Source organism: Amphiura filiformis, chromosome 17 (assembly GCF_039555335.1).
Source record: "Amphiura filiformis chromosome 17, Afil_fr2py, whole genome shotgun sequence".
Lineage (NCBI taxonomy): Eukaryota > Metazoa > Echinodermata > Ophiuroidea > Amphilepidida > Amphiuridae > Amphiura > Amphiura filiformis.
Window position 1 is genome coordinate 21,174,360 of NC_092644.1, and position 15,605 is coordinate 21,189,964.

General features: G+C 35.6%; 1 protein-coding gene across 1 annotated transcript; it reads right to left on the minus strand.

The window, feature by feature from the left end:
- On the minus strand, positions 1-13,968 carry LOC140137460 (uncharacterized). Its single transcript, XM_072159154.1, has 5 exons — positions 13,644-13,968; positions 9,615-9,751; positions 7,892-8,294; positions 2,980-3,116; positions 1-1,175 (listed from the first exon to the last, which is right to left on the minus strand). The coding sequence occupies exons 2-5, from the start codon at positions 9,725-9,727 to the stop codon at positions 815-817; spliced, it is 1,014 nt and encodes a 337-aa protein (XP_072015255.1). The 5' UTR covers positions 9,728-9,751; positions 13,644-13,968; the 3' UTR covers positions 1-814.
- Between the last annotated feature and the right edge of the window lie 1,637 nt (positions 13,969-15,605).

The window sequence follows — 15,605 nt, forward strand, 5'->3', positions numbered from 1 at the left end:
TAGCAAAAGTCCGAGTTTTCAACTTCTATCTGAACATCCCTAGTCATCTTTGGTATTTTCTCCTTTGCGTGTAGTGCTATTATCCTGTATCCTATCAGTTTCACGTATGTTATCTTAGGAAGAGAAAGTATGACATCATAGACGGCTAAAAGCCACTCTGGTGATTGTTGTCTCTGGTTCCCCTGCAATAGATAAAGCTTTTCGATAGAAGGGTGTCCACCCAACATACTGATGCCAATCGGTGTATATATTCCATCTGTAAGCTTCAGAGTTGTAAGCTTCTTCAGGTGTTTGGCAATGAGGCTAATGTTCTCATCTGTAATCGTCTTGCCGTGGAGTTCCAATATTTGCAGTTGCGTCAATGCCAAGGTCATCACAGCAAAGGTTTGACATGAGGGCGCCTGTATTCCAATCAATGATAGACACCTTAAATCTTGCCATTTGTCAGTAATAGCGCACAAAAACCTGTCAAGGTTGAGCCAGTATTCGCTGATGTCTGGATCATCGGTTGACATTCTAAAGGATGTGATGTTTGTAAAATTGAAGAGTGATATCAACGCTGTGTTTAGTTGACTAGTCTCATGGTAGGTTCCACAGGCTACCTGCATGTTGAGAAAGCTCAGTTGAGAAAGCTGAGTTAGCTTTGAATCAGATAGTGTCATGCAGCCTTCTGGTGATAAAATTATGCCATGGAGTATCAGACGCTGAAGTTTGGTACACTTTGCAAAGTACTTCATCAAATTTTCCCATTGGTTTTTATCATTTCTAGCCAACCATGAAACTTCACATACCTTGACGGTTTTATGCAGGGGCATTACTTCAGGAAAAGACAAGTACGGTATATGTCTGAAATATCTGCCGTATCCCCGGCCGTATATACCGGATCATTCGCCGATAAGAAGGAGATAATTTCCAGATTACTACAATTTTTCTTAAGATGCGTTAGGATATCATTGCTTACAACCTTAAGATAAATAGATTTCAATGAGCCACTGGTGTACTTCTTCAGAAAATCCAGGACGGACTCTTTGTCGGCTGGAAACATCCAAGGTTTAATGTATTGGCTAGATTTCAACCTTTTCCTTGTCATTCTTGTCAATTGTTGTTGTTGCCAGAAATCAACATGGGTCCAGACTTGAGGATTGGACAGTATTCTATGACATCTCTTAGAAACTCTGTGAAATGGAATAATAATAATAATAATAATAATAATAATAATAATAATAATAATAATAATAATAATAAAAGAAAAGAATATATTGGCCACTCACCTCATAGCTTAGTCAATAATAGAGTGGGGATTTTACAGCACCTGTTTTGTTGTTCACAGAACGTTTCTGTTTTTCACTCTCTTGTCGGCCCTTGTATTATTATCAGTGGCGTAACGTCATAAGGGCAGGGGGCAAATCAACGTGAAAAATTGAAATATCCAATTGAAAATAGCGGGAAAACGGTCGGTCTTATCATGCTCAGTGCCCACCCACCATGAAATGTTTCACGTTACGCCACCTATGTTTTAGGAACTTGGGACAGGTTTCGCACTAAACAAGATTGACTATAATATTTTCTTTGAACAGCTTATTAGCAAAACATGGTGGTTGTGGTATGGTCCGCGCCGGAAACAGTTTGATCACACAGTGAACTATAATGGCTCTTGAACCCACATCTCATATGCACAGTTTATTCGTTACATACCCTGTGTCTTGAATAGCTAATGTAGCCCACCAACCATGTGGTTGAATAATTCCTGGTATGCCTCAAATCATGAGATTCAAATCACTTTTTGTCAAATCAGTGCAGAGTAGGTTAGATATGAAAAGTGAAAGTTGAGCAAATACACCTGATCCGTGAACTCTGTCTTTTTAAAGACAATTCTTGTTAGGGCCATAGGTCATGCTAAAATTTAAGACGTACCCCATTGGCTATCTGGATCCACACGTTATACCCCAGACCCCATCCACCCCATGTCTGTGACATAACGTACTACCTAACCGGGTGCTTCACTAAATTTCTCCACTTTTAAAAATTTCATTTTTTATCCTCCCAAGTTTGGGGCTAAGGATCTTGGCACTGTGATAATTCCTGCCCTATGTATTAGCTGGTGTGATATCATGGAAAATGCCTGATCATTGTGCTATTCAATTAATACTTTATCATGTTTATTGCAAATTTGACTGTTAAATATATAATATTGCTATGTTGTAGTATTTTCGTCGTAATACATGGTGTGAAAAGATAAGGAAGGTCTTTCGCTGAAACTTTGTTACATTTTGGAAAATCTTTTGTTTAGTGTGTTTCCTGCAACATGACCACTGCATATTTTGATTCCTGTGGTACAAACTAGTGAAACTACAAAGCTTTCCAAAATGTACACTTTTCCTATCTTAGGGTAAGTTGTTTAATTCTCAAGATCCAACGATTTAGAGCAAAAATTGTATGTTGTGATTGAAAATCTTGGCTTTTGTTTGTATAGAATGAATAGGGATAAAATGTGTTAATTCTCAATGTGAATTTATACTCGATCACTTTTGCAAAAACGCGATTCTCGCGCATGCTCTGTGTTTACTTTTCAGAGTGTCGAGCCGATCCATCGATACCCATTGCTTTTGCAAAAACGACATCGCTTTGCTTGTCACATAAATGTATCAACCAATCAGTGCCTACCAACTTGATCTATTATTTTGCAAATTAATTTGTGCGATATGCCTATACTAACAAGGAAAAATCTCAATGGCCTGTTGAAATGAAATATATTCCCACAATATACCTCTGGTAAGTGTTCACCCGCCAACCCTCCCTACAGATACACACCTCTACATACGTACCTCATGACCATAAGACGTTCATATAGAGTGAGGAATGAGAAGATGATAATGAGAGCATCATCAGTGAGGATGTCAAAAGGACATCCCGACGATGTACCCCTGTCTGGTAAGTGTCACCCGCCACCCTTACAGATACACACCCCTATGTACCTACCTCATGACCATAAGACGTTCATATAGAGTGAGAAATGAGAAGATGATAATGAGAGCATCATCAGTGAGGATGTCAATATGGCATTCAGACGATGACGTAATCACTTGACCCATTTTCCAAACGCAGTCTATTCCGACCTGATGGAAAAATATTAAAGATAGTACTTATAAAATTAAGAAATCTTGTATCTTATACTATGGCATGCCTGAGATTATGTTTCGAATGACTTTCCTGGTCTCCTCTTGGGTCTGTGTTCGGGGGCTACAAACCAAATGGATCGTTTTCCAAACACACCAACCAGATGTTAAGTTATGACCAAGTAAAATGGCGAAATCCCCTTTCCTTGATCGTGTTATTACTTATTCACCTTCATTCTGGTTTTAATTTCAGTTGAACCCAGGCAAAAGTTGCTCAGAACTTGGTTTCAATAATCTTATAATATGGGGCAAAGAATCCTGATCATCATTCGCAAATTTGAGATGCTTAATTCGGATGCTTAATTTTCAAGAAAAGCAATGCACAGTTTCCGAAGTAATTTTTGTTTTTAGCAATAGGAGGGAAGTATTCAATATGGGTAAAACCCGCCAAATACAAAATCCTTTACCAATTTCGTGCAGCGCCATCCTATTGTGTCCCCCATACCTCTAAAAGGCTAATACATTTATTGAGGACAACTAAAAATTGCTCATGAATGTTATATTTTTCATGAATAAACCTTCATAACAACTTTATATTTTGCATCTGGAACTTAGCCAAAGTGTTCTTAATGACTACTTCTAGTGTAATTAATTTGCATAATTAATTAGCAAGTATACAAATTTGATAGCGGCTAGATATTATTTATATATCATATTACAATTTATCAGAACATTTTAAAACTGTTTTAAGACAGAGTTCTGCAAAGTAATATGAACATGAATGTATTGTTTTTGCCAAAACATTTGTTTTTTGAAATGCATAGGACTACTGTTTAGCTTTTTATTAGCTCATTAACTGCGTTAATAAATTGATTATTTTTAATATACAAGGATATTATGAATCTTTGTATTTGTATTAATGATGAACATACAGGGTGTAACAATAAAATTTATACAATTGCATTTTGACTTCTCAGGAAAAAACTAAAAGAGTTATGGCATAATTGTTATATGCAATACAATCAGTAATATCTTGGCTAAAAGAAGACGTTTAGTTGGTTTCTTTACTGACTTGGGTTCAAAAGTTATGTCCGATTAATTAAAACGTCCAGAAAACGTGTTGGGCCACTTTTGTCATGTTTGCGCACATCAAGTTTGTACCGCGTAGATATGCTTATCGTGCATTAAACATCAAAGAACTGACACAAAAGAATTATAAGTCGTGTTTCTTCATATAATTAACATGAACTTAATGACAATATGATCTTTCTTTAAAATCTATAAATGAAGTCATGAAATTTCTTTCAAAATAAAGTAATTTCTCATATCCCTGAGATATCGTTGGGCCCGACCGACCCAGTTTTTGCATCCATAAGTACAAAACAATAGGATTTTGAAATTAAGTTCAGCTGGGCTTCTGGGTGTGTCTGATGTGCTCTCAGTCCCCACAACAGATACTATGCAAAGGTGGGTGACCGACTCCTTAACACGGAAACAACATATTTGGTATTTGGCTTAAAGGACAAACAACGTTGACCAGTCCAACTCTGAACTGTGGTAAAGTTGTAACATAATATACCACATTAGCAAGAAATATCAATCTCAGATCATATCCAATCATGCATGCACTAGGACTTTACACTTTAATTCTGCATAAATGTAACTTTACACCACCTGCTCCTGAAGGTCACAATTTGTGTTGTGGGATATGATGCGACAAAAAGAACACACAATTCAAATACATTTATATTTGGAGCATGTATTTTCAGAATAATATCACTTCAAAGAATATGAGTGTTGAAAAACTTGTCAGTAATGATTTATATGGTTATATTAATTGTATGATTCCAGCAGGTATGAGATATGCTACTCTCTAAATGTAAAAGAGTGAAATTTTCACTCCCTGTCAAGAGTGAACTGATTTTCACTCTTATCGAGTAAAATTGGCTATTATTCGAGTGACAAGAGAGTAATATAATTCACTCTAAAAAGATTGATTAGTTTTCACTCAATTAAAATAAGAGTGAATCGCCACTTTTTTTTGAGTGAGAGTCATTTCATTTCCACTCTTTTGAGAGTGGGTTTCAGTCATTTTAAGAATGAGAAAGCACTCTTTCTGTTAGAGTGAATTTTCAATCTTTTACATTAAGAGAGTAGTAGCCTAGTACTCCTCTACATGTACGTGCAAAATCAGGGGGAAAATCCCGTCAACACGAAACACGGAAGTATTAAAAGCTACACGATGTGATGATATTATTATCAGAAATACATTTATGGCGCTTACATATCCATGACACTATCTAGAATTTTTTTCGATATACTATATCACCATATAATATGGCTAATATTATAAGAAATAAAAAAAGTTTTACGCAGTTTTGTATGGAATTGCAATATTTTATAGAGCTAGGACTTACCCGGTAAGAGCTTATTATCCTATGCACACACGTTATCAGAAAGGGCTCACACGACCGTAACCATGAACATGATGAACCAGAACAAGTCAGAACAAAGTTCAGTACTCACCGTTAATTTAAAACGAATCCTTTGTAAGTATGTGGAGTAGATGGTATAATGGATACAGTTAACCACTGTTAATGTCATGTTAATGTCATTTTCACTTTGAGATTTTTTTTAGTTTGTTTTCCAGATTCGTTTTAGGGCGTAATGAAAAATCATGATAACGTTTCAAATTCCTTTTATATGCCATATACTGTAGATAGTTCAGTGAAAGTTTTCTTTATTACAATATGATATTAATTATTAAATTGTATATTGCAGTAAAATTTCCATCTTTATTAATAATATTTGAGTAAAAGTGATATATTTTACAGCAGGATGCGTAGATAATACAACAAATGTTGCACTTTTAACATGTTTACGATGCTAATTTAGATATTCAGTAAAAGTGGCCTTTTTTGAGAAACTATCTTCTGTAGATCATGTAGATATTACATTAAAAATTACATACTTTTTACTACAAGTTGCCATCTACTGTAGATAGTTCAGTCAAAGTTTCATTTTTTATTACTGCAAGTTTCTATCTACTATAGATACAGGATGAGCCAAAAAAGTGCAATAAGGCAAAGATGCCATACTTATTATTTTTGGAAAAAATTGAATTTTTCAGTTGTTGAAACTTTATATAAATGATATGTTCAATAGTCACTACATGTATCTGTGAAAACATGAAATGTATCGTATCTGTAGTTTTATTTATATGAGCCTTTGTTTTTTACTGCAATACCCACTTTAAATATTTGTCCACGAGGCACCTGCATAGTGAATGTGAGTACACAGTGCGTAACAAACACTGCAGATCTAGAACTGATTTTAAACTTAGTTTTTGCCTTCTTTCACATCATGTTTATATTCAAATAAGGTCTCTCACATTTCTTAAAAGTCCTTCATACCCTTCAAAAATCCAGCTTTAGGTTCTCTGTGCCCTACCCAACTGAATATTGAGCTCCATTTCAATATGCACACATTTCGGTTTGACATTTGAAAAACATTTGAGAAAGTTAATAAAAAATAAATATCTTTAAAACAGAGGAAGGTGTGAAAATAAAAATAAAAATAAAAATTTAAACGATGTAATAATAATGTCCGTATTTTGGTAATTCCTCAAAATAAAAAAATCGGTAGGTGTTTTAAAGTCAAATTTCCGACCAAAAATCAGAATCCTTGTGAAAGATAATCCATTGGCTATTTTGGCCGTTTAACATGGAGTTCTATGGGATACTTAAAAAATCATAATTAAACTTTATGTCAAAATTGCCCTGTTGACCTACAAACACAACACATTTGGCAGATTCCATTTAGATGCAAGATGGGACATATGTAAACAATACACCAAAAATTAGGTTTTCAAAATATTAATCAATTGCATATTAGAAGATCGTACATTATGGCACCAGTGGTATGAGTCTAGTCAAGCAACACCTGTTCTTGCCTCAACACGGTTTCTTCAATTTCTTCAAATCGAATTTCCGAGTTTTCAACCTCTATCTGAACATCTCTAGTCACCTTAGGTATCTGTTCCTTTGCGTGTAGTGATATTACCCTGTATCCTATCAGTTTAACATATGTTATCTTTGGAAGAGAAAGTATGACATCATAGACGGCCAGAAGCCACTCTGGTGATTGCTGTACTTGGTTGTTTTGCAATAGATACAGCTTTTCGATAGAAGGGTGACCGCCCAGATTACTGATACCAATCGGTGTATAGATACCATCTGTGAGTTTTAGAGTGGTAAGTTTCTTCAGGTGTTTAGCAATGAGGCTTATGTTCTCATCTGTAATAGTCTGGCCGTGGAGTTCCAATATTTGCAGCTGTGTCAATGCCGAGGTCATCAGAGCAAAGGTTTGACATGAGAGCGCCTGTATTCCAATCAATGAAAGACATTTTAAATCTTGCCATTTGTCAGTAATAGCACACAAAAACCTGTCAAGGTTGAGCCACTTTTCGCTGTTGTTTGGATCATAGGTTGACATTCTAAAGGATGTAATTTTGGTCAAATTGTAGAGTGATATCAACGCTGTATTTAGTTGACTACTATTATGTGCGGGTCCACCAGCTACCCGCATATTGAGAAAGCTCAGGTGAGAAAGTTCAGCTACTTTTGAAGCAGATAGTGCCATACAGACTTCTGATGTTAAAATTATGCCATGGAGTATGAGACGCCGAAGATTGGGACACTTTGCAAAGCACATCATCAGGTTTTCCCATTGTTTTTCACCATTTTAGCAAAACTAAACCACGAAACTTCACATACCTTGATGGTTTTAGGCAAGGGCATTATTTCAGGAAAAGACAAATATATGTCTGAAGTATCTGCCGGATCATTCCGTGATAAGAAGTCTGAAATATCTGCCGAATCTACCGGATCATTCGCCGATATGAAGGAAATAATTTCCAGATTGCCACAATTTTTTTTAAGATGCGTTAGGATATCCTTGCTTACAACCTTAAGGTAAATAGATTTCAATGAGCCACTGGTGTAGTTCTTCAGGAAATCCAGGACAGACTCTTTATCGTCGGGAAACATCCAAGTTTTACTGCGTCCGCTATCAGCTATCAATGTCTTTAGTGGCATTATCAATTGTTGTTGCTTCCAGAAATCAACATGTGTCCAGACTTGAGGATTGGACAGTATTCTATGATATCTCTTAGAAACTCTGTGAAATGGAAAAAGTAATACAATTATTGAACACTCACCTTTCTAATATTGCAGGTTAGTCAATTATGAGAGTGGGGATTTTACAGAACGCATTGTTTTCAATACCAACCACAAACATCAAGGCCACAGGGGCCGAGGCGGCAAGTCCGAAGCCGGCTACTCCCATACTAAACACTCCAAAAAGGACCCCAATGGGCTATTCCAGAAAATGAATTCACACCCCCTATAGAGGAGTTCGGATATCCAGACTTTTTGTCCAGTCGTGATTGTTGGAAATCCAGACTTTTTAAGTGTCCAAAGGCGAAAAAATCCAGCAGAAAAATAGTTCAAAGTAAGAAATCCTAAATTTGGGAGCTCATTTTAGACATTTCTGTGATTTTTCCTTCATTTAATTGGATTTCCAAGCTTTTTCAAGCGACATTGACAACTGGAATTCCAGTTGTTTTCATAAAGCAGACTTGGAAATCCAGACATTTCTTTGATTAAAAATTTACTCCTCTATAGGGGTGTGCACTTATTTTCTGGAATAGCCCAATATAAGGAACCTCGCAGGGCACGAAAGGAAGAGTAACCTTAATATGACATTGATCAACAGTAACTTTAATGTAATTTGATATTAATATTTTAATCGAAGAGGCAGGAGAAGCGCCTTTTGCACACTTGTATACGGCTTTGCCTTCACCTTATTTATAATAAGCGTAAATGACGAATGCAAGACAACGTAATCAATTTACTTTGCTCTATCATTAACTTTCCCAGGCATGTGTGATAGGCCTATGCTCGCTTACAAGGAAAAAGTTCCACAATGTCATGTTGAAACGAAAAGTATTCCAACAATGTACCTCTGTCTGGTAAGTGTCACCCGCCACCCCTACAGATATACACCCCTACCATACCTACCCCATGGTCATAATACTTTCATATGTATGAGGAATGAGACATTGATAGATGCACCCCTGTCTGGTATGTGTCACCCGCCACCCCTACAGACACACACCCCTATATACCTACCTCATGATCATAACACTTTCATATAGAGTTAAGAATGAGAAAATGATAATGAGAGTATTATCAGTGAGGATGTCAAAAGGACATCCCGACGATGTACCCCTGTCTGGTAAGTGTCACCCGCCACCCCTACAGACACACACCCTATGTACCTACCTCATGATCATAACACTTTCATATAGAGTGAAGAATGAGAAAATGATAATGAGAGTATTATCAGCGAGGATGTCAAAAGGACATCCCGACGATGTACCCCTGTCTGGTAAGTGTCACCCGTCCCTCCCTACAGATACACATTATATGTACCTACCTCATGACCATAAGACGTTCATATAGAGTGACGAATGAGAAGATGATAATGAGAGCATCATCAGTGAGGATGTTAATATGGCATTCAGACGATGACGTAATCGCTTGACCCATTTTCCAAACGCAGTCTATTCCGATCTGATGACAAATATTAAAGATAGTAGCAATGAATGGAGACGCCTGCTTGCATCCTATACTATGGCATGCCTGAGACATATGTTTCGAATGACCTTCCTCGTCTCCTCTTGGGTCTGTGCTCGGGGGCTACAAACCAAATTGTTCGTTTACCAAAATACACCAACCAGAGTTTGGGTTATGACGAAGTAAAATGACGAAATTCCTTTTTCTCTACTTATTAACTTTCATTCTTGTTTTAATGTCAGTTCCATATAGACTAATTCAAGTTGCTCAGAGTTTGTTTTAATACTTAAAACTTCTAATATAGGGCAAAGAATCGTGATTCTCTAATTTGAGACAATCGGTAAACACAGAATACATGGAAATAACAAATCTATGTTTAATGAAAACGGTGTTTCTGATTTGCTTGAAACAAAAGCCATAATGTTAAACTGCATACTAGCTACCAAAAGGTGAGCTAATTTAGCTGTTTGAGAATAAAGATCTGTTCAATATGCATACTTTGTACTCAATAATTCTATTAAAAACCCACCATTTCCTTATTTCAAGCAAATACATAGATCGAGCCAACTTGACACGAAAACAAAATAATTTGGTATAATGGCACCGGAACACCAAATTCAAATACAGTATGAGAATATATATTATTAATTCTTGTGAATAATTATATCCCTTTTAGATAATATGAGTGTTGGAAACTTGTTGATTATAATTTATGTACAAATTAATTGTATTAGCTTTGCAGGTATGCTAGTACTGAAGTCTGTATACATGTACATGCAAATACAGAAATTAGAAATCCGGTCAACACGAAACACGGAAGTAAAGCTGCACGGCGTGGTGATATTAACCAGGAATACTTGCTGACACATGCATATCCATACCACTATTGTCTGTCCAAATAACTTAGACACCCAGTTTTTAGGATATATTTCGAAAAGTTTTCACTTTGGCAAAAAGTCATGAAAGAAAAGTTGCTAAACACGGTCAGACCTAACAGAAATTATTAGTAAAGCGTTGAAAAAAATTCTTCCTTGTCTACTTTTATTCAATTTTGACAGATTTACAGCAAGATATCTGGGTCCAGCCGAATATTCCTAATGACTTGAAACTTTTGATGGGATAATCTATTTACAGTAAGGGGTGTTTGAACATTGTAATCATGATCAGTGATTCCACCCTTTTTTCTTTGATCCTTTTACTAATTCACAATAATGGCGGCCTACTCAAATGCATTCAACAAAAGCATGTTTGCAATCTACTGCGAGAGGTTGTCTCACACACATAACAAATACACTACGATGAAATAGGTTGATGACAATATTTGATTGAATGGACTGCACTGTGCCATGATTTCGGTGAAGGACACCGGTTCAAATCCTTTGTTTGGAGCCAATCAATAATTTCATGCACAACCTCTATAACTCAAAAGATGTCACAGTTGGTGCATTATAACAAATGATAGGGCAAGTTACTATGCGTCTGGAGTGTATTGTGAATTATACTCCTCACCAATAACATCAGAACATTTATAGGGCATACAATTTGTATTTTCTTAGAATTGGACCAAGCCAAAAGCATGCACAGAAGAAGATTCAAATACCGCACCGAATTGTTGTAATTGGTTGAGGGACAGCTGGGATCACTTATAGTGGGTGCACTAAATTCACGGTTGTTCTATTAGCAACGCAAAACGTATGAAAAATTCCGCTGGTTTACTATTTAGAAAGTGAGGCCAGTTATCGATCCGTTATGAATAATTCATGTTCGACCCCTTGGTTCATGTTAATTGATATTGGCAAATAACAACGTTGTTAGTTTTGCGAACTTTGCCTGTTCAATGAGAGTATAGCGTGCCCCCAATACATCTGGGCACAAACCAGGCGAAAACGATCCAGTTTAATGAAATGGCGGACAGGTATTCCCATCAGGCACCAGTGATATGTTTTTTCAAAGAAAGTCTACTAATTTGAAATGAAATGACATTTTGCAATAGCAAAGTCAAAATTAGGACTTGCTGTCAATAATATGAAGGAAATATGTGACAGACGCAAGGTGTGAAATACAAGTAGTATTTGAAGTTACCATAACCTTTGATACCCGACCTGACCTTCCATCATGGCGCCTTATTCGTCTTATGTATTTCTATTATGCTCTCAAGCAGGCCCGTACGCAGGATTTTTTTTGGGTGGGTGCTGATTTTGAAAAAGTGGACTTTTTTCAAAGGGGGGCGATTTTGTGAAAAGTGGACTTTTCCCCTAAATTTGGACCTTTTTGACCAAAAACCTGATTTTTCATAAATTTTGGGACTTTTTGTCTACTTTTGCAAATTTGGGGAGGTGCGGTCACACCCCCCCCGCCCCCCTGCGTACGGGCCTGCTCTCAAGTAAAATAAAATACCAATCTGCACTAAGCAGACAGAATGTTACTTGGCTCCCAGCATGAATTATTGATTTTATACGGAGGTAAAGAAATGCACAGTTGACTACGACTATGTGCAAGCCGTGCAACAATACTCCAAATATTTACGGTAAATCTGAATAATGGTCACATGTTGACATATCATGTGTTCGGGAAATCACGTGGCAACATTTTAAGATTTCAGACTTGTTTACTAGTTAAATTGTCATTTGTATTATTGATTATTTATCTTTGTTAATTAATATATCTTTTAAATGCTGATAAATCGTGGTTGGCTGCCCATAATGTCTGTTAAATTCAATGTTTTATGAATATAATTTTACCACGCAGAGGGGGTCACACAGCATAATTTCACACCACACGACTTAGCTACAACCTTGGCGGAAATTCGTTGCCACACCTACACGTTCTGATGTTAAAAGCACGCAATCGGAGCCAAATATGTGATAGTTCCGTATTATTTTGTATAATAGTTGCAAATGTACATGCAGCTTACACTCGCCCCTTCCCCACCCCCACCCCCATTTTTTCAATGTTGGGAGACTGTGATGTAGAAATGATGACGATTTTGTCCAAATCAACATTGCAATAGGGGTGCGGGAAGGATGTTGACCAATTAACGCTCTGGTGTGGCAACCTTTTCCGCCAAGGTTGTAGATTTCGGAGCTCTGCACTTGAAATTCACATAAATTTCAAAGTGTATATTTAATATAATACTTATTTGTTTGTTGAACAAACTGGTACACGAAATATACTAGCTTATTACCTATACAGAAAGGGGATTTATACACATTCACTCAGCAATTTGACATGCCTGGCGCATCGAGCCATTCTCTGTCTGCATAACATGACTACTGCCCTCTATAAGCCTGGGCACAAATTTAAATAACAATACGCTATTTACATATCAATGCGGCCTCATGATAATTTCTAGTGCCGCTTCCAGGTATTGTTCTATGTTAATACACTAAGAATAAATATGCCAATTAGAAACACTGTCTGCATTTTATGAACTGAATTATATTTTTCATTTTTATAAAATGTTTTTGGTGAGGAGTATAATTAATTTACTATTCATCCATTCACTATCCAAAATCACCATACCTACAAATCTGTATAATGAGACCTTCCAAAATAATGGTACCCAACTTCTACCGGATTATTTTTAAAGTGTTGAGAAAAACCTTCCAATTTCAATAGAATTTCTGGTAAACTCTCACTCAATGCTTTGGAAACACAAAAATCCCGTTAGGTCTCAGCAAATGTTAACACTTTTCTTTCATGACTTTCTTTAAAAGTGGATATTTTTTCAAATAAGTAACAAAAACTGTGTGTCTAAGTTAATTGGACAGACAATAGTCATTATCTAGAAAATAATCTTTTTTCTACCATTTCACTGTATATGCGGTCATAAATGAAGACAAAGTTTACTCAATTTTGTATAAATTGCAACATTTTATAGAGGACTTACCCAGTGAATCAAATATGTGCATATACCCCACGTAATAAGATTACAATGATTGGAACCATCAATTTATAACGAATCCTTTGTAAGTAGGTACAGTAGATGGTATATTGGATACAGTTAGTGTAAATGTCATTGTCACCTTTGGATTTTTTTCAGTTGTTTTTCAGATTCGTTGTAGAGCCTAATCATGATAACATTTTAAATTTCTGATATACCATCCCAGCAAACACAAACGTTTTCGACATCATTCGCAAAAGGTTATAAAAGGTTGTCAGAAAACGTTTAAATGTCGGGTTATATAAAGGGTACATTAATGGTATAAAACGTTTTCATAACATTAAAAACATTTATTGGTAATTTACTGCACAGCAAACACAAATGTTTGACAGAAAACATTTAAATGTCGGGTTATATAAAGGGTATAAAAACGTTTTAATAACATTCCAAAAACATTTTTGAAAACTTGGTACAAATCATTCTAAACAGAATATTATTTTGGGGTTGAAAAAATATTTTACAAAAATGTTTGCCCAAAATATTTACAATAATGTTTTTAAAATGTTTTGACGACCTTTATATAACCCGACATTTAAATGTTATTAAAACGTTTTGTAAAAAACCTTTTAAGAGCATTTCTGTGTGTTGCTGGGTGCAAATATTTTATATTAATGTTATTTAAGTATTGACAATATATTTGGCCAAAAATGTTTGCAAAAATAGTTTACAATGACATTTCGAAAACATTTTAAAAATATTGTTGTAATGTGTTTTCATACAAAACGTTTTAAAACGATTTCATGACCTTTATATAACCCGACATTTTAATGTTATTAAAACGTTTTTACCTAAACCAAAACCCAAAATATAACTTAATTAAAACGTTTTAGAAACGTTTTTGTGTTTGCTGGGATATACCGTATACTGTCGACAGTTATCTACATCTGCATACCGTATGCTATTTACTGTATATCGCTGCAAACGTTTCATCTTTATACGATTACATGCGATCTAGTATCTACTGTATAGTTGTTATCTTCAGTATATAGTTGAGTGAAAGTGTCAAATGTTCACAGCAGGATGCTATACCTACCGTAGATAATGTATTAACGTTGCACCTTTTAAAACAAGTGTAACATTTAGATAATTTAGTAACAGTTACCTTTTTGAGAAACTATCTACTGTAGATAGTTCAGTGAGAGCTACATGTGATGCTATCAAGTTCAGTGAAAGTTATACCTTTACTAACTTTGCTAACTATTATAGATAGAAGACAAGATGGTAGATGGACTCAAAGCAGCAGCACGAATTTTTTGGGAATTAGAAAAAATATTCTCTGGCTTTGCCAAATGAAACGTAGCAAAATCCTAATCCTTTTATTAGTTCTAACTGGCAATGAAAGTCAAATTTCAACAGTTTTGCAATTTTAGCGGAAATGGGTCAAAAATTATGCATGTTTTCTAACAGCATTCAAAATCTTGAGTATAGGCTAAGTATTAACTCATATGTTATTTTTGATAATTATTGTTTATTAAAAAGATGTTTTTTTTTTTAAATAGCATTCATAATAACTTGAAAATGTCGTTTTACAAGTCTTTGGGCTTGAAACGCCAAAAAGGTATGTTTTGGGCCGTATTGTCAAAATTGACCGAGTATTAAAATCTGACTTTCATTGCCAGTTAGAATCCAGATTAGGATTAAGCTATGTTTCATTTGGCAAAACAGACACGTATTTTTTTTAGTGCTGTATTTTTGTAGAATAGGGAGTAGAGCATGTCAGAAGCAAAGGCAGGCGATGTAGAGGCATGCCTTTTGCATTGGAGTGAAATATTCTAAAACAGTGAAAACTACTGCTTTAATGAATGAATGATTATATGTATTTTCTAGTAATGTTTTGATTTTAATGTAAGGGCAATCCTTCAATTTATTGTGTTAATATTGGATCTGCCTAGCCTTGTGCCAAATGTT